Source organism: Fimicolochytrium jonesii, assembly GCF_025526975.1.
Source record: "Fimicolochytrium jonesii strain JEL569 chromosome Unknown EV422scaffold_2, whole genome shotgun sequence".
NCBI lineage: Eukaryota > Fungi > Chytridiomycota > Chytridiomycetes > Spizellomycetales > Powellomycetaceae > Fimicolochytrium > Fimicolochytrium jonesii.
Window position 1 is genome coordinate 1258717 of NW_026515669.1, and position 17771 is coordinate 1276487.

The 17771-nt window shown below is 52.7% G+C and overlaps 7 protein-coding genes across 7 annotated transcripts; 3 read left to right on the plus strand and 4 right to left on the minus strand.

The window, feature by feature from the left end:
* The first annotated feature begins 887 nt into the window (after positions 1-887).
* EV422DRAFT_149320 (Calcipressin-domain-containing protein) lies at positions 888-2325 on the plus strand. Its single transcript, XM_053064872.1, has 3 exons — positions 888-1289; positions 1361-1455; positions 1512-2325. Exons 1-3 carry the CDS (start codon positions 1142-1144, stop codon positions 2037-2039), a joined length of 771 nt encoding a protein of 256 aa, XP_052929470.1. The 5' UTR covers positions 888-1141; the 3' UTR covers positions 2040-2325.
* A 285-nt stretch (positions 2326-2610) lies between these two features.
* EV422DRAFT_563815 (uncharacterized protein) lies at positions 2611-4761 on the minus strand (the record flags this gene model as incomplete). The annotated part of the gene is made up of 2 exons (XM_053072110.1): positions 2611-4421; positions 4491-4761. The coding sequence occupies 2 exons, from the start codon at positions 4759-4761 to the stop codon at positions 2611-2613; spliced, it is 2082 nt and encodes a 693-aa protein (XP_052929471.1).
* A 445-nt stretch (positions 4762-5206) lies between these two features.
* Positions 5207-7589, minus strand: EV422DRAFT_514976 (major facilitator superfamily domain-containing protein). Its single transcript, XM_053069288.1, has 3 exons — positions 7383-7589; positions 6456-7206; positions 5207-6390 (listed from the first exon to the last, which is right to left on the minus strand). Exons 2-3 carry the CDS (start codon positions 7101-7103, stop codon positions 5548-5550), a joined length of 1491 nt encoding a protein of 496 aa, XP_052929472.1. The 5' UTR covers positions 7104-7206; positions 7383-7589; the 3' UTR covers positions 5207-5547.
* Positions 7590-8003: 414 nt separating this feature from the next.
* EV422DRAFT_149413 (uncharacterized protein) lies at positions 8004-9377 on the plus strand. Its single transcript, XM_053064873.1, has 3 exons — positions 8004-8219; positions 8286-8385; positions 8455-9377. The coding sequence occupies exons 1-3, from the start codon at positions 8089-8091 to the stop codon at positions 9169-9171; spliced, it is 948 nt and encodes a 315-aa protein (XP_052929473.1). The 5' UTR covers positions 8004-8088; the 3' UTR covers positions 9172-9377.
* A 3416-nt stretch (positions 9378-12793) lies between these two features.
* EV422DRAFT_149488 (uncharacterized protein) lies at positions 12794-14422 on the minus strand. Its single transcript, XM_053064874.1, has 9 exons — positions 14303-14422; positions 14087-14242; positions 13991-14015; positions 13845-13931; positions 13519-13773; positions 13324-13449; positions 13202-13259; positions 13027-13119; positions 12794-12959 (listed from the first exon to the last, which is right to left on the minus strand). The coding sequence occupies exons 1-9, from the start codon at positions 14308-14310 to the stop codon at positions 12895-12897; spliced, it is 873 nt and encodes a 290-aa protein (XP_052929474.1). The 5' UTR covers positions 14311-14422; the 3' UTR covers positions 12794-12894.
* Positions 14423-14534: 112 nt separating this feature from the next.
* On the plus strand, positions 14535-15053 carry EV422DRAFT_563819 (uncharacterized protein; the record flags this gene model as incomplete). Its single annotated transcript, XM_053072111.1, has 3 exons — positions 14535-14649; positions 14721-14823; positions 14921-15053. The coding sequence occupies 3 exons, from the start codon at positions 14535-14537 to the stop codon at positions 15051-15053; spliced, it is 351 nt and encodes a 116-aa protein (XP_052929475.1).
* Positions 15054-15390: 337 nt separating this feature from the next.
* On the minus strand, positions 15391-17492 carry EV422DRAFT_563820 (uncharacterized protein; the record flags this gene model as incomplete). Its single annotated transcript, XM_053072112.1, has 5 exons — positions 15391-15688; positions 15778-16013; positions 16083-16270; positions 16339-16692; positions 16772-17492. 5 exons carry the CDS (start codon positions 17490-17492, stop codon positions 15391-15393), a joined length of 1797 nt encoding a protein of 598 aa, XP_052929476.1.
* Positions 17493-17771: the final 279 nt, after the last annotated feature.

Sequence of the window (17771 nt, forward strand, 5' to 3'; positions counted from 1 at the left end):
GCCTGATAACCGAAATGCAACGCTGTATTTACAGCCCAAGCCAAATTCTGCTGGAAAGCCCGGAAACGGACCCGGTACCGGGGTGAGTCCGAGAGTGGCTCGGGAACGACAGAAGAAGGTACGGGAACTTCGGATGTCGCTCTCCATCTTCCGTAATAGCTTCCAATGCTGCGAGCATGAGACTGATTGCCGCGATGGGGCACCTGTTACAAATTCAGGCATATCAACTTGAACTACAGAAGCTCCGCCGAGAGATCCGCCATCTGCGATTTCAAAGGAACTCTCTAGCGGATCCCATCCTTGAGGTATTCGCAGAATTCAAATTGCGTGTACATGTAGAACGTTTTGCTCACCCGACTCCGTACTGCAAGATGGCGATCGTACCGAAGCTTGCTAGCCTCAACCCCAATGTCTCATCCCGCTTTCTCGGCTCTTCATCGACGAGCCATGGACCTCCCCGAGATGTGCGTCGCGAGGCGAAACTTCATTCCAGCAACGCACCCGCCTTCACAGCAAACCCAATGTTTGCGACCGGGAGCCATCCAGACAACGGATCCAGATGGTGGTGGTCTGAAGGGCCGAACTGTAGGTTCCACATGCGGGCGTTCGATATAATTGTAGATTTGAAGTTCACCGTAAAAACCCCTCTTTTCTCACAGCAGGCAAGCGGTGAAAAGTTTCCCAATCCTGCATCCCTGTTTCCGCCATCCCATCGTGCTGTTAAATCAATCCAGGCAGGAAGCTTGACTCGGAGATATCATAGACCATAGATATACCCAACTCGACCGATAGAACTCCGCTCCGAACCTATATCTCATAGTTGCTGCGTGCCACTATTGTGGATTGCGATGAAAACCTAAAGTTCCAAACCTCAGCCCCATCCCGTGATTACAACTGTCAATCTGATCCCAACGCGCTTGCGCCCAAACTTGGCAAACATCGTCGTTCTTCCGCGCTCCCCCTTCCTTTCGCTCCAACGGATAGGCAACCAACCATTCTACGTCCTTGCCTATTCTCGTGAGAACCGCAGTCAGACCTGAAAAGCCCTCGTTCTTCTGGAATATCACGCAGTATAGTTCACCGTACTTAGCTCGTCCGTGGGCTCAACTTGTCCTTCACTACTCTCGCAAACTCGTGCAGTATGAGGCCAATAGCAACAAATACCATCCTTCTTACGAACCTGCCCTCGGTATGCTTCAAAGATGACGGAGAGAAAGTCAAATCCCTGCTCTCTGGGTACGGGAACGTCAAGAGCGCTGTGCTGTTGAAGTCGTTTAGTCGCATATTAGGTGGGTGACGAACTTGCAGTGAACATTCACTGAACCTGCTTGAACTAACGTGTGGCGTTCGGTATATATAGCTGTTTTCCAGCGAACAGCAGACGCTCAGCATGCTCGTCGGGAGCTGCATTTGAATCCGATTTTAGGGCCGGACGTCAGGGTGTATTACGGCGAGGTGGGTTCTGCCTGGCTTCGCAGTCCCATTGACTGGAGCTGATGTTTGGCTTGCAGCATACCGATGATACACACCTCCTCGACCCTTCGGCTGGCACACACATCAATTATCTGCAGGTGCCGGAACTTGAACGCAACTTCCTACTGTCGCCTCCCGGATCTCCACCCGTGGACTGGGTACAAATACGAGAAGCCGGCCCAGCATCAGGTGGACACTCCCAGGCCCTTTTGAATGCGCTGAAAGAGTTGGAACATGATGATTTCATGTTGGAGATGGGCGCACGCGATGATGGGGAACAGGATGTGCCTTTATCGCCCGTCAGCGAGACATACGAGGAACATGCACTGAGCCCTGGCCGACAAATGCTGGTTTTCAAGCCGCCTTCGCTCTCGCTCAGCCCACCCGGAAGCTTTACAATGCCGGAATCGTTACCGGTGGTTATTGTTGAAGATACGGAGGAGTCGCAATCTTTCAATCTCAAATCCGAATCTTTACCGGTGCCGACCTTGGGAATTCCAGCAATTGTGGGACGACAGCACGGTGGATTGCCGAAAACAGCGATGCCACCGGCTCCGTCGAGATGAGATGGGACGAGACGCTGCACAGCCAGCATAGACGTCCCGCAAATCCTAACTTCGGCATGCAATTGCCGCCTTAGCAACAATTTTGGTATCGATATAATCACATGAGTTGATGTGGGAGCAGTAGCTAGCTAGTCTGTTCTTTCTCTCCCCAGCATGGCGGTAGGATCCGTTCACAACCTGCGGAATTCACACCACACCCCAAGAGACTGCGTACCGCCCTTCTATGTACTACGCCCTACTGAATGTTCCAAATACAGTCGCTTTGTAGGGTGCCACCGCGGCGGTCTAGTAAAGATAGTGATTGCAGAATTCTAGCGGCTATAGCTACCAGAGCACTTGGCCTCCTAAGTAGTACGCATGAATGATATGCTGGCGGTGAACTGAAAGTTCAAGAGCGCGCTTGTGAATGGTCTTGGTATGGTTCGGGTCTGCGGGTGAGAAGCGTCTTTGAGACGTCTTTGGACGTTTCCGTAACGGAAGCATAACGTCCCCCCAAGCTTCTACATGGTCTTTTGCGAGGGCCTTGCGTGGGTCCTTCCGTCCGACTAGGTCGCCTTCGCAGAAAATGAGGTCACCGCCGCCGGCGAGAAAACATTCCATGACTCCAGCCCATCCGATCCAGCGCTTCCCAGGTTATCGACGCAACACCGACAGCAACAGCGATCCGGACGCTTCTCCTCACATCCGGCTTGCCAAACGCCACGTATCCGAGAGCAGCGACCGCCACACCCACGACCGACCCGACAACCCATGGGGAGGCCTTTCTGCGTGATGGTGGTGGTTGCCAATCGACGTCCGCAGTCGACGACCCGCTACAACAGAAATCCCTATCGCCGCAGCACTGATTGGTTGTTTGGGCTGGTGTTGGTGGTGGCCGTGTGACGAAGGAGGTTCCCAGACTCAATTCCGTGCCGTCGCCGGCCCTCGCTTCTGGTTCCGTCTCAGTTTCAGCCTCGATCCGAACCATCTCACGCCCCTTTCGGACGAGCTTCGGGACACCCTTCGTGGCGCTTGCTGTGGCTGAGAGCTCAGTTGGCACGGGTGTGGAAGCATGGGTTCCGTCTGACCCATCGCCCCAGCGCTTCAATGTTCGAACGACTTCACCCATCAGACTCCACTTGCTAACGGACAGGATCCGCACAAGCGCTATCTTGCCCATGATGTGGCCTCCCGCAGGGACAAGCACCTGCATATACGCCTTATTGTGTCCAATAAAATTCTTCCCATCCCCGCTCCGATCTGTAATCAGAATCTCGTGGTAGGAGTTAAGCATGTCGGCCGTGGTTGTATACGATTCGAAAAGCTTGGTGAGCTTCCGCGACCTGTTCTTCACCACGTCAGTGCTGAGTCGAGGCAGGCGGGCAGCAGGCGTTCCCGGTCTCGGGTAGAATTGGGAAATATGCAGCACCGAAAACTTGTACTTTGCGCACAGCTCCAGTGTTTCCTCAAAATCGTCTTCAGATTCCGTTGGGAAACCGCATATAATATCGGTTGCGATCGTCACGCCTGGTACTCGCTCCCTCAGGATATCGACGACGCGCGAGAAGTCCTCTTTCGTGTACATTCGTCGCATGTCGTCCAAAACTTTATTGCTCGCCGCTTGTACCGGTACATGCAGGAATGAGTAGACACGGGGATGCCGTAAAATTTCCGCTATGTGTTCCAGGTGTTCCAAAATGTAGGGAGGATTCGTCATCCCGACTCTCAGCATTGTCGTCTGATTTGAATGCCTGTCCATCGCAACGACGATGCCTCGTAATAGGTCCACGATGGAGACACCTATATCGCGACCATACGCCCCGGTGTCTTCTGACGTCAGCCAGATCTCCTGAACGTCCTCGCTCATGACAGCCTCTACACGTGCGATGATCTCCTCCGGAGCGTAACTGCCCAAATCCCCTCGGGCATGCTTTGTCTTGCAATACGTGCACTGGTTGAGGCAGCCAGTGTTGATGGGAATGATTTCGATGTACGGATTCCGCCGCACTTTCGGTAAGTCCAATCTCGCACCACCCGCCTTTCTCTTCTTCCCGTCCTCGAGGTTCTTTCGCTCCTTGAACAGCCGTACGCTGTTGCCCTTTAGCGTTTCCTCCACGACTCCGACGACTTGGTCGATTTGCTGCACCCCAATGACGCTCAATCCTGCCCACTCATTCCCTTTCGGCTGGGCTTGTGGAACACAGCCCGCCACGACCACCTTCTTGCCCGCGTTTTTGCCTTTGCGAATGTCATTAACAAACGTCTGCTCGGACGGGCCTTTCACTGTACAGGAGTTGAGGAGCCATAAGTCTGCTTGGTCACGAAGAGAGTCCTCAAGCACAACTTGATATCCATCGGCGGCGAGTAGCCCTGCCATGTATTCCCCGTCGCTGTTGTTGTGACCTATATAGGGTAAGGAAGATCAGAATTCGTGCGGTCGTCCAGTTAAAGCCAACGGCAACGAGCCATTACCGCAGCCCCATGTTTTGACAAAAACAGTAGCTCTTCCGGGCAGAAAGTGATCATTCTCCGCAGGAAGAGGGGAGCTTTCCTGAACCACTTTCTTCTCGGCGTCGCCCGCAGTCGGAGTGCCTCTTTTGCGGAAAGATTTCACAGCAACGCTTCGGAAACTTTGTCGCACGTTCGTTTGACTCGCGAGTTCGGGATCGTTTCCTAACTCTTCAATGTCGTCTATTGCAGCTGGACTGCAATTGTCGACTTCGAGAGAAGAGGAGACTAGCATTGTTTTGCTGCGCTGTCTGCCGGCTTCTGCTGATGCTGCCGAAAGGACAGGGAAAAACAAGGCGGGGCGAAGCGTCTAAGAAAACAACCAAGGATGCCCGATATCTACTTGGCCGTAGAGGTGCTCAACGACCTTCTAGTTCTGAGCCGTGCGTTACGTGGGCACGGGACGGACTTATTCGTAAGCCTTCAAATGCTTTGCCACTACCCCACTGCAATGGGAGTCCCGGTTCTCAACGCGTAGAAAGCGAACGCAGAAGTTGGAACAGAAAACTTGACAATAATCCCGACGGCGTATCACGTGGAGAAAAGATTAATATGGCTTTAACGTGTCCGCGCTGACATAAGGCGTTACCCGGCAGTTTTCCGACGCGTTCCGATTCCACCGAAGTGTCTTCGGGATATCCCTAGATACTGTAGATGCCCGCTCACTCTCCTGCGGAAAAGACGTCCCTTTGAATACTAAGAGGACCGGTACCCCTGTCTCTCTTCAGCAGGAACAGATAGATACTCCTGTCGCTCTCCTGCCAAAAGAAAGGATGCATAATGCCTCTCCATTTGAAGCACATGTGTTCTTGAAAACAAGATTTCCCAGGACAAGATGGTCCTCGGGGGGGCTTTCATTATTATGGGCTTGTGACCCGCACACCGCCGCTCTACTTGCGTTGGTATATGAGGAACGACTGCTGCGCCAATGGCAGCACTTCACAATACTCTTCAATTAATACAGTATCTATGGTACGATATTGTCCGTCTATTCACCTATTGATCTCTGGCTATTGCACCCTTACATTTTGGCAGTATACTTTCCCCTCTTTCGAATCGAGGGTCCATAACTCCAAAAGAAGAAGGGAATGGGTATCAAACACACAGCTACCCCGCCGAAGACGCTGGTTGCCCACCCAATGCCGATGCGATGATAAAGGGGTGGTACGATCAGCGGAAAGGCGGCGGCCAGAGTGCTGCGCAGGAACGTGTTGGCAGCGATAGCACTGGCGCCCCACCTCTCGAACACGTCGATTAAGTAATTCAAAGCCGACTGGAAGATGGTGTAGTACCCGAGTCCCATCATTACGGCACCGAGGCACGGAAAAATCCAGTGGATGTGGGGAGAAGCGGTCCACCCGATGGTGAAGAGTCCTCCCGCAAAGATGAAAGATCCAAGCATCATTGGCGGTAGCCGTGCCTCGGGAACGGCCACATTGCCGTTTGTGACATACCGCTTGCGATAATATATCTGGTTCCAGACGTTGACTGCCGAGCCCAAGGAAATTCCCACCAGCAGTGCCAAGAAAGGTAGCGATCCTACGAACTGGTTCATTCCCCGTCCTTCTCCGAAAATGATCGGAAACGAAGCGAGGCACGCGTAGAAGACCCCGTAGATGAAGGAAGCGTAAAGGGCCACCAGGAAACATATTGGCGTGCATAGCATCTGAATAGGTCGCAATCCAAACTTTGTGAGAATATCTCGGAATGATACGGCTCGTCCTTCGAATTCTGCGCGCATGGTGGGGTTTCCGGTTGTGCGCCGCAGGGCTCGGGCCTTGTAAACCAAGAGAATCGAGGGATATGATTCGTCTATCAGGAGCACATCCAGCACAAAGATGCTTCCTTGTATGATCGCAGTTAACTAGAACGAAGACGACGCATTGTCAGCCGAGTCACCAGGGTGAATGCGAATGTGAACGCTCTCACGTATTCCGTCCAACGCCAATTAACCCCGTACGCGACGATTGCACCGCCCACGATGGGTGCAAAAACTGGTCCGCCCGCTACCGCCAGGGCGTAAGCGACGATTGCCGTTCCGCGCTGCGTAGGATGCCAGATGTCGGCAAAGACCCCTCCCGTACAAGTTATGGGCGAGGATCCGAAGAAACCGGTCAGAAATCTCGTGATGAGGAGAGTCTGTAAGTTCTGGGCTTGTGCGGTCCCGAGGGAACCGAGCATTGCCAGAAAGCAAGGAACCAACACAGCCCATTTTCGACCGTAATACTCGGAGACTGGCGCCCAAACAAGGGGTCCAAAGCCAAAACCGAGAAGTAGCAAACTTGTCCCGAGCAACGCAGTTTGTTGATCGACATGGAAAAGAGCGGATACCGTGGCGTTCGCTGGCGAGTATGCAGCGCTTGCATAGGTGGAGCTGAAAGTAGTTAGACCGTACAGGATGGTCGTCAGTGACTTCTTGGTGAAAGGCCAGTTGAGAGGGTGATACGGATCGTCAGGACCAGCGAAGTCAACAACGGTCCCAGCATCGCGTGGGGACAGGGACGCACAGGTGTCGTCGGGGTTTGCAGACTCGGAGAGTTTCGCACGCTTCAGCGCCGTTTGTGGCTGCTCGGGCATCCCCGTTCAAGGGGACCGACTGGTTATCAGTTTGTAGAGCGGTAGAGGAGCGGTCAAGGTTGGAAGATGGCTTGGACCTCTGGCGATCGGGTAAATAAGACGTACGATGGGGATGTGTGGGGTATTTGGCAAGATTACACTCAAAGGCGGAATGGAAGCACAACGGGGCCGGCATTCTATATATGAAGCGGATTGATGAAGGATGCGAACAAGCAGAAACGTGGAATGTTTTGCGCAATCCGTGAAGGCTGAAATATCATACCTACGAACACTCCAGGTCGTGGAAATCGCGCGTCGGCAACACTTCGCAGGCGTCGGGCGTCGGACGTCACTGGTGTACCGGAATATACGAACATTGGGAGAACATCGCAATACACTCTGACCTTGCCGCTCCATAAACACCTGTAATATGTGATCCTTTTCTGAATCCAGCCCAGCCGTCAGCCATCGGACTTTCCTTGTAATTGGAGCGTGTGAACAAGCAGGAACATGTGATGTTTGTCTGACTGAAACTGCACACCTTGGTATAATAATCCTACTATACACCCGTACGTGGCCCATTCTGAAAGTCTACGCAGCGCTCAGGTATTGAACCGGTGACGTTGGCGTTTGTTGTCCTGCATTCTTCCTCCACTTTGTCTCGAGTCCTCTTGCCACATTGACACTGAAAATGGGTAGATGTATGGGTTTATTCAAAGTCTTTTACATATGGGCTATTTTGCATCAACAGTGGTAGCCACTAGTCCAAAATGGGTGTCCCGTACATGAGCCTTCTCCAACGTACCACACCCGTTCCAATCCGCCTCCCCCTCATGTTGCCTAGGCCCCCATCCCAAAATTCCCACTTTCGACACCTTCACTGGATAAACACGGTGTCCTCCCCCCCCCTCCCCCCCCCCCCCCCTCCTGGCTTTTTCATATCTTTCACTTGAGCTCCTCACTATCCGCCGCCATCCTAGCCTTGATCGCGTCACGCACGTCCTTGATGGACATGGCGCCGTTCTTGATCCGTACAACCGTGCCCGCCATGTCCAGATCCGTAACCGTGCACCATTGGGGAACCACCTGTGCCAACAACCGAATGTGCGCCGCTGCTTCACCTACAGCAGAACAGATGTAAGAATTAGTGGATGATGGATGACATGAACGGTACGAATGTAACAGGGACTCACTCTCGGATAGAGACGCAGTTAGACTGTCGGCCATCTTCTTGGCAGTGTTGGCGAGGGGCATTACAGACTTGTTGGCCGAAGACATCATACTGTTGGAAAACATGGGAGAGGTAAATGTTTAGCACTTGAGCCGAAATCGTAGTCCCATGCATTTCCTGACCACACGGCGTACGTACAAGCTCAAAGCCTGGGCAAGATCTCCCAATCGCGCCATCATGGCCCTTTCGCGTATCTGGTCCGGGGAAGGCTTCTTCTCGTACATCGCCTTCTCAATCGCTTTGCGTTCCCGTTCTCGAATCTACGAAATGGTGGCCGAACTTGTAAGCGTGTGGTTCAGCAAAATCGAGACAATCACAACAAGGACATACCCGTGCCAAGATATCCGACGCTTTCGACCTCGGTTTCGTCGGTGGCTTGGGCATCACCGCTTCTCTAACTTCCTGTTTCGGCGTCTCGGGCGTTCCAGGCACCACGCCTATCATTCCCCCCACCTTGCCCAAGACCCGCGGTGGCGGGGTATCTACCCTTTCCATATTCCCCAAATCCATATCGGCGGGTCCATCGATGGGATGAGGCAGTCCAGTCCTAGTCTTGGAATCTCCCTGCGGCGTCACCGCCTCCTCTGTCGTCTTCGCGGCCGCTTCCATCTGCTTACGACTAGACGAGGCGATCGAGTTTCTAAAGTCCGGCAAGGATTCCTTCAACTCCGGCATATCCGCCTCCTCAATCTCCGGGACGGAATCCAGATCGAACCGTGGGTGCCAGCACATCAAGTCCTCGCCAGGGTGTCCTCTAGTGTTCACTCCTCGCACCGTGTCGGTCAGCGAGTCCAAAAATATCTATCATGGAAAGAAGAGGGAGACGATCTGAGTGATCTGGTATTTGAGGGTCACTGAGCAACAACTCGATACTCACATCATGCTGCACCCGCACAAGGCGCACAAGTCGACCGTGAAATTCCTTTCTCCGTTCGCCCATACTGCTCGCTGCAGCGTCTGCAGTCGCCCGCATCTTAACACTGTCCAGCGCAGATCGCGACGGGGCGGCCAGCGTCCCTCCCCGTATCACGGATGGGGATGTCAATGGTGACGATGTGGGTGTTGACGGTTGGGTAATGGACTCGGGCATGGGAACTTCGATGCACACGGAAGTGACACGCACGCCCTGGTCGATTGTCTGCACACTTTGATACGTGTATGCCTCAGGAAACACGTGTCGGATTTGAGCAAGATTGCGTATTTCAAAGTCACTGCAGTAAGCAGGTATAACGTTAGACCTCATACCCCAAAAGGGACGTCACACCTCGCTCACAAACAGGAGGAGTTTCCCTTACCGATGGCAAACGTTCTCGACGGCTTTCCTAATCTTGTGGTACACGCACTTCTGATCTCGACCTCGCATGAACATGACGGTGTACTCGAGCGCGTTAAACATTTTCTCCAGAGTTTCATATTTAGATGGCAGAAGAAGCTTCTTTCCGGGTATAATGAGGTGTCGATAACGTTGATGAGCAGGTAGCACCTTTGAAGTTGAGTTTGGTGCAAGAGTAGCGAGCGTAGAGCCCTTGAGTGAAGGTTTCGTTGGTGTTGTGGGTGCGCTGTGAACGATAACTGCTTTTGAGAGACGATTCTTCGGAAACGCAGAAGAACGAGCTCTGATGGGAACTTACGTCGATGGGGAACTGAGTTCCTTGGGGTCGTGAACCTCCGGTTGGTGTTCAGCACGCGGCGATGGAAGTATCGCAGAATCGAGAAGTGTCGATGGAGGCTTGGGTGTAGCGTCGATCTTGACGAAGCGAGGTGGTGCTGGTCGAGTAATCTTGTGTGTCGTTCGGTCCGCTGTCTCATATGGAGATTCCCTTGTTTCCCTTGAATAGGGTGTTGATGTGCCTTTGCTGGGAGGTGAGCTCTCTGATTCCCTAGCATCATTGTTGGATTCAATTCTCTGTTGCCAAGCAGGTGGAGCGACCATGTCAGAATCCAGGTCATAAATGTATGCATGAAGGAGTAAGGTTCAAACCTGAGGGGTTGTCCTCAACTTCCTAGTCTTCTCTCCCGTTTTGAGTCGTTTCCTATTTTCCGGAAGCTGACATGGTGTAGGATCCACTTCTTCTGCTCGACGCTGTTCCCATAAGAAGCGAAAAGCTTAATAACAAGCTTGCAGTGCAACCGCCACGACCTGAGAGCAAAGAAGCATACCTTTAGGCCGACATGAAACACCGACTCCTCTTGAACTTCTTTCGCCAGCGGCGATCCTGTATGCGTTGTAGTCGCCAATCGAATAGTATCTCCACGGCCTGCGCGTTTGCGGGCCGTGCTCTGGGCACCCTGTACTGGTGTCTTCCCTGACTGTAGCTGCTTGAATAGGACTCTTTTAGTGGAGCTGACCTAGTGCTATGCGACGAATGTGGAATCTACCTTAGCCCTAGACCGAGTGACCGACCCGCTCTTTTGCGACGGGAAAAAGCTCTGTAAGCTCGGCGTTGACGCCGTATGTGCTTTGGTCATGGCTATATCGTTGCCCAAAAGAAACACTATATGCTGGCGGGTCCTTATCACGGTCCTGCGGCTTTGGGACACTGGATCGGCCCCTCTGGTGTGCTTGCGGCCGAAATGTTCGGCTCAAAGCAACACACTGTACGCTCACTCACAACTACCGGGATTGGAACCCCGCTCGTGGCCTTTCCGTCGAGATCGTTCTTAAGATCGTATACACACAGCTCCGTTGGTGGTTTCCTGTATTGGCGCCGGTCGATGAGTCCGAACACCTCTTTTCGCGTTCGGAGCAAGGTCCCGCTACCTTTCGTCTGCCCCGTGATGGACCCGGTGGAGGTGCTGAGGGCTTCTAAGGGAGAACTGCGAGCGGATAAGAGCCCGGGTAGCCCGCAGACGACTACTACTATACACTACTTTCTGTTCGGGAGGATGCGTTTCCGGGAAGGGAACAAGGGTCCACCGTTCACGCGTGGGGGAAAGGAACACCGTCGGACGGACATTCACGCTTGTCCGAAAGCGGTCGGACGCAGTCGGACACGTCTCCCGTAGGAAATGTCTGGCCCTGTTGCAAGTTGGCTTTCCGCAAGCGACGTCGACAAGAAGGTTCGCAACATTCCTCCCGGACCTCCCCCTGCGCAACGTCCTGTCACCTCAAGCTTCCCTTGTACTATTCCATTTTCGTGGAGAGATAGGTCCTTCCCGTCATAGGAGTTTCCATTTATTACGCTCTTACCACCCCGCCTTCCCGTCAGGACCTATTACGCTCTTACCACCAGCCGCACAACGCTTCGGCTCGACGACCGAGACCACGTCCAAGAAGGCTCGCGCATCATATCTACCTCAGGGTGAAGAGCTCATCAGTCACCCGGCCTTTGTTTCCTGGTTTGCCAGAATGGTATCCGGAAACAGGCAGGCCGCCTGTCGCGGAAACCCTCGAGACAGTGACGGAGATATTCACCAATGGAACACCGATCGCAACGAGGCAGGCGATCTCATTTACATTGAAATTCCCCTTGGGGAGGCAGTAAGGGGATGGACTTCTCGCTACGAAGAAGAGCAATTGATAGGACTCCGTAGCTTGGTCTGTTGCGGGTGTCCGTGTAATGCAAATGCCGAAAGTCTTCGATGCCTCATTATATCTTGTGCAGGCATTGGGCTTACGGTCGACGCCATTGCCGGTTGCGGCTAGGGTGCCGTAGAAGCTATGGAGGCAGTTGGAGTGATCACCGTCCACGAGGTCGCCCACTACTTTGTCGACAAGACATCCACCCCTTTCTCTCTCGCCACGTGGTCTTCAGTGTCTCCCTTCTCTTCCATGATGATCAATACAGATATGACGAGGACATCGGCCCCCGCAGCATCTACGTAACAGGGCGCCCACGTCCTCGTCAATATCCGCGTTGATCACCATAGAATTCATCCCCCGGAATCGATCATACTCTTTACATCAACCTCGAGACCAGGCGACCATCTCGCCACGACGGCCGGAAGTTGTATGATTCAAGTCGAGCCTCTGTGGCCTACGCGCCGGAGTTTTATAGATTCTTTTCCTGCCGACCGTTCCTCGCACCCTTGCGTTTCAACTCTTCATCGGGCAGTCATACCAACCAACCTCTATATGGCGCACCCTGTCTTTTTGTGAACGTCCGGCATGCCTGCCCAAATACACTGTGCACATTTGTTCACCGATTGCTTCATTACGCACCCTCACCGTATCCATCCTTGTCATTCAGTTCCTATACAGTTTTGTCCATGGGCCATGTAGGATATCTTTGCCGTGCAAAGTGACCGAGCGACCGTGCACGTGAAATGTGCGAGACGTGTTTGCGATATGTTAAACCCGAATGATTTTGAGTGGTCTCTCCCGAGGAACCATATAGAGAAAGCGCGAAGTTCGAGAGAAAGAACAGGATTCTGAACATGCCTCGGCCGTGCGACTTACCGTTGCCCGTAGCCGTGAAGTCGCTCGGAGCAAGGCAGCCCTCGTTTCCATGTTAGCGGTCCATTCGCCATCTAATTAAAGTATGTACACGTGCACCGCTTGAATCCGCGATGGGCAAACCTTCCTATTATCCCTCGTGCTCATACGAGCGACTATCCACTTGATCTGGATTCGCATCATCACTACTGGAACGCAACTGACGTTTTCGAGCTTTCCACCTTGCCCCCACCACTGACAAAACCCGTCCCTGGTTTGTTGACGAGTAAGTTAGTACAGGAAGAGAAGCAAATCACATCGGAACTCAGTCAACGCACCTTCTCCATCAAGTTCCACGATATCCTTTATTTTGCACTTCTTTTCGCATATGTGACATTTCAGACTCGGTCGCACGAACTTGGCGCAACATCCTTTACAAAGGACATGCCCGCAGTTCTTCAGAACCACAATCTTCGACCCGTTTGTCAACGTCTTCAAGCAGGCCGGACAGACCAGCTGTGTCGGATCGCCTTTCGCGCTGGTGAACTTGGTCTCTATGAGTCGTTTGATACTGGAATAATATCCATCTGTTAGCGCGGGTCCTTGCATTGAGAGCACAATGGTACCTACGTCACTGGATGTGGAGTTTCTGTTGCTGTGCACATCGTCTCCAACTTCGGGGCGTGAACAATCTCGATCTTTGCATCCGGCGTCAGCGATGGGATCCAGAAACTAGGTAGCGATTTGCCTTTCGGGTCCACCTATGTAAACAATCGAAGCGGTGGTTAGATGTGGCCCCGGTGACACATGTGCTGCATAGTCTCCCTTACGCCAATCGTCTTTGTCTCCGGATTTGTCAACTTAGCCGTCTCCTCCGCCCTCGTCCGGTTCTCGTCTTTATCGTATTGATATACCACCCCATCTGCGGTATGCACCATCTTGTACACTTTCCCACTCATCAGCCTCTTGTCATCCCCTATCTCCACAAACGCCTTCATCGATGTCGGCAGGAACTGAGCTTCCGTTTGTTCGAATAATGCTATTTCCGCCTCTTTTGCTGCGTCTTTCGAGCTTTGACGTTCGGCCTGGATTCATAACCGTTAGACACGACGATTCGTCGCACTTTCGAGATAGCAGCGTTATACGCTGTGCGCACCTCCAATAAAGCCTGCTGCTCTTCGTATAGCTTTTGCTGCCGTGCAATATCTTTCTTCTGCGCAAGGATGTTTTCGTACATACATTCCTAGAGTAGCTAGTTTCAGCATATAAACATATATGGCTCCGCAAGTGATCCCAACTTACCTTGCAAGATAAATGCCCCTCAGGACTGCAATAGCGATCAGACCCTTCCGGTCAGCCCCAATTAGCGAAGACAATCGAACTGAAAGGACAGCATACCAGCATAGTGGTTCTCGCGCTCTTTGCAAGCATAAGAAACAGGCGTCAAAATTCCTCATAGAATCTCTTCCGAGTCTCTGCTTCGTCGTGCCATAGTTTAGTTTCGATTTTTCATAGTGCGTGAAGAACGCTAACGCTGTGTTGTTTTTCGAGTGTCTGCGTAGTGGAGGAAGAGGTTAGTAGGAGATATGGCAAAGTTGAATTGTGGCGACTTACCTGGACATCGTAATGGAGTCTCCGATCTTCGCTAATTGTTGAACGTCGGTTGGAAATCGGTTGGAAAGGCTGCTTTGGGAGGCTTTGGGCGTGACTACTGTAGGAATGGGTAACTCACGTCGTTTGTCACAGTCACCGCGGAAAGCATTCCTCCACTGCCCGTTTGCAAACAATTTCAACGAATCTCCCCACTCAGACAGCAACCCAACAACGCTCCTCTCTCAATTCAGCCATGCGTCTCTCAGTATCTTTCCTTGCGACCTTCTTCGCCTTCCTGGCGCTTTGCGCTTTCGCCCAGGCGGCCACACCAAACCAGTACAAGTTCACCGGCACCAAGACTGCGTCTGGTAAGTGTCAAGTTCTCACAACCCAGCAGGCACCCAAAGTACTTTCAGAGTTGCTCATACTTCTCTTGCAGATATCAAGCGCTATATCGTATCTTTCAAAGAGACTGCCACAACGACTAGCCTGGATGACCTTACCACCAAGGTGAAGGAGTTGGGAGGCGATATCATCAACCGGTATGTATGCAATAATCGCATATCTGTGTGTGCAGTTGTTGCATATTCGTGAGTGGACTGAGGTATCTGACGCTGTCCTATTTTACGATGGCTGCAGATTCAGCGTCATTCCCGCCATTGTTGTTGACCTCCCCGCCAAGCTCGCCACCGCCTTGGCCGCTATACCCGGAGTAGACTCGGTGGAAGAGGACCAGCCAGTAAATGCGATGCCCGGAAAGAAGAGGATGTGAAATGCCTATCAACGGTGCTCTTCCCATCCAATTGGAGCCTCAGCCCAATTTTGTTAAGGATCTAAAATCACTCGAAGTTTTTGTTGTGGCGGAAGGCTCCATGGCCATTAGTTTCTGGTCTGGAGCCAATTTTATCACGCCGATTTTGTACTTTGTGGTATTTTCTCACGGAACATTGGAGAAATAGGAATTTTGTTCAAGACATACTTTTCTTTTGAATCATCCATATGGCGGTCATAAGTACAAAATCCCCCAAAAAACCCCACTACGAGAAATATGTGCACATCAATCATCCGTCTCACCCCTACATACACGCCTCCCAAAAGCCTACCCTCATCTACAATCTAGAACGTATAGGTTCAAGCCTATATCTCATCTCCTTCAACTGTTTCGAACTCGGTTCCCAATTCTCAAACATCTTCATCAGGGCGTCCAGATCCTTTTGCAGATCTTCGTTCGCCTGGATGAACGGGTCATCGATCAGCCGGGCCATTATCCATGGCAGGTAGTAGGGATTTAGCCGCGTTGGGGCGCTTAGTGAACTCGAGACCATCATGTTTGAGCCCCAGGGCGCGCTGGGGGAGGCTGGGATGCTCCATGCCGGCTTGCCTCCCATTGCCCATGCGACAGCGAGCCTAATCGTAATCGATACCAAGTCAAGTCAGACATTTCATGGATGTGCCACGGGGGACCATCGAATCCTCCAAGACAAGCGAGCACTCACAAGTATGTGTTGATCTCTTCGTAAATGACGGAATGTCCCTGCGTCCCGAACAGGGTCCCCGTCAAGACATCGGAAAGATGAACGATAAGGTTGTGATCAGACACCCCAGCGTTCTGCAGCTTCAGCCCGAAAACCACGAGGTGACTCAAAAAGTCCGGTATGTAATCCGCGCCATCAATGTACAGCGCCCGATAGATGTTCGGGTGCCTGAAACCATGCATCACCGCTGAATACAGCTGCCAACAACCATTGAGGGTGAGTCGGACCGAAGGACCAATACGAACTGCCCCATGAGGATTGCTTACCGGCACCACTTGGTCATACCAACTCCCCACTGCAACTGCTCGGATCCCGTGTGCCAGTACGTATCGCATGGCTATTTGATACTTCTTCGCGATTTCCGTATTTGGGTCATTAAACTCGAACAGCTCCCTGGCGGCATCTGCCTCGAAGTACTTGACGATCATATTTGCCTTCAAGAAGGGGTGCGGGCCTGATATGATAGAGATGAGAGGTGAGCATATGAAACGGGAAAGCCGGACAAAGACGGCCGAGTCTCACCATGCGATATGCCCGCCATTGCCAAAAACGCCACCTTCTGCCGCGAGGGATCTACCCTCCCCTCTTTTATCAGGCGCGAGAGCAGTATCGTAGACACTGGAACGCCCTGACTATGAGCGGCCACAAAGACCATGTCCGCCTCGAGAAGCTTCTTCGCCCAACCCTTATCGGAATCCACCAACTGCCTATGTAGAATATCGACGCGCCGCTCGATCTTCCCTTCCCCTTCCAATGGCATCATCGTGATTGCGTCATCTGACAGCATGATGTTGTACTTTTCCGAGAAGTAGGCGCGCACTGCTAATGCCATTTTCTCGGCGAATCGGCCTGATGTGCCCGTTGGTTCACCGACAACTAAGGACGATGCAGATGTCAGAATCAGGTCGCCAACGCCGAAGCAAGTTCCGGTCTGCCTTTGCTTGATGTGTCCTACCTCGCTGCAGGAATCGCCCAGGAAACCATCCATGCACGCCGATGACCACAATTTTCTGAATCGTATGGGGCGTCCTGATCAAGCGCTCCAAGATACTCATCCGCCGCGGCTCATCCGTGGGTGACCGCGGCCACAACCAGCTCGTCGTCATATGTATTATGCGCTGCAAAAGCTGCTTTTGCGGACTTTCGGGAACCACGGTGTTGTCTGGCAGCATTTCTGCCTCGTATGATGGAAGGACCACATTGTGCCGCCTATATTTCACCGGTTCGGTTGCTGCCGCGGAACTGATGCTCCCGGATTTCGAGGGAGAGCCGGTGTAGTCGGCTGAAGATTTGGGGATGTGGGATGGAGAGGAAGGTTTGGCTGTCGGCTCGTTTGGTGGCCAGTCTGGTCCGGGCTTTGCGTCGAAAGGCAGCTGATCACCCGGCTCCAGAATTGTCGCCGGCCCTGTTATCGTTGACCCTCCAACACTGGCGCTGTCGGAAGTCAGAGGGACGGTCGCCTCTGACGCTGCCTCGTCGCCTTGTGGATTCTTCGGTGCCAGGCCATTCTCGCGAACGGACTTTGCGTCAGTTGTCGACCCTGCACTTTCAGACGGCACGTTCCCTTCCGTCGCAGGTTGCACCTCACCCTCCCCAGGCGCTAAAGAACCTGGCGCAGGCTGTTTCGTGAACGGGTGGAGCACCGTCTTCCAGACGTTGGACGAGTTTGGAGGCATGAATGGATGGTGGGCGGACGGAGTGAAGGAGAATTTGCGATGACGAGAACTCCTAAGACCTCTGTTGAAGAAACGAGTGCTGGTACACACGCAACGGCGGGTACATAGCATACGGAAGGATGAGGATGCGTGGGCTTCTTAGGAGGGCATTCTTGCCTCTCGCATAAGAACGTGCTTTGAAAATGCTGCCAGTTGATACTGCGTTTTGAACCTGAAGGAAAAGAGGAACGTGCAGTTCCTCCCGGCCTCCTCCAATTTGCGAGACTCGTGGTGGCGGAC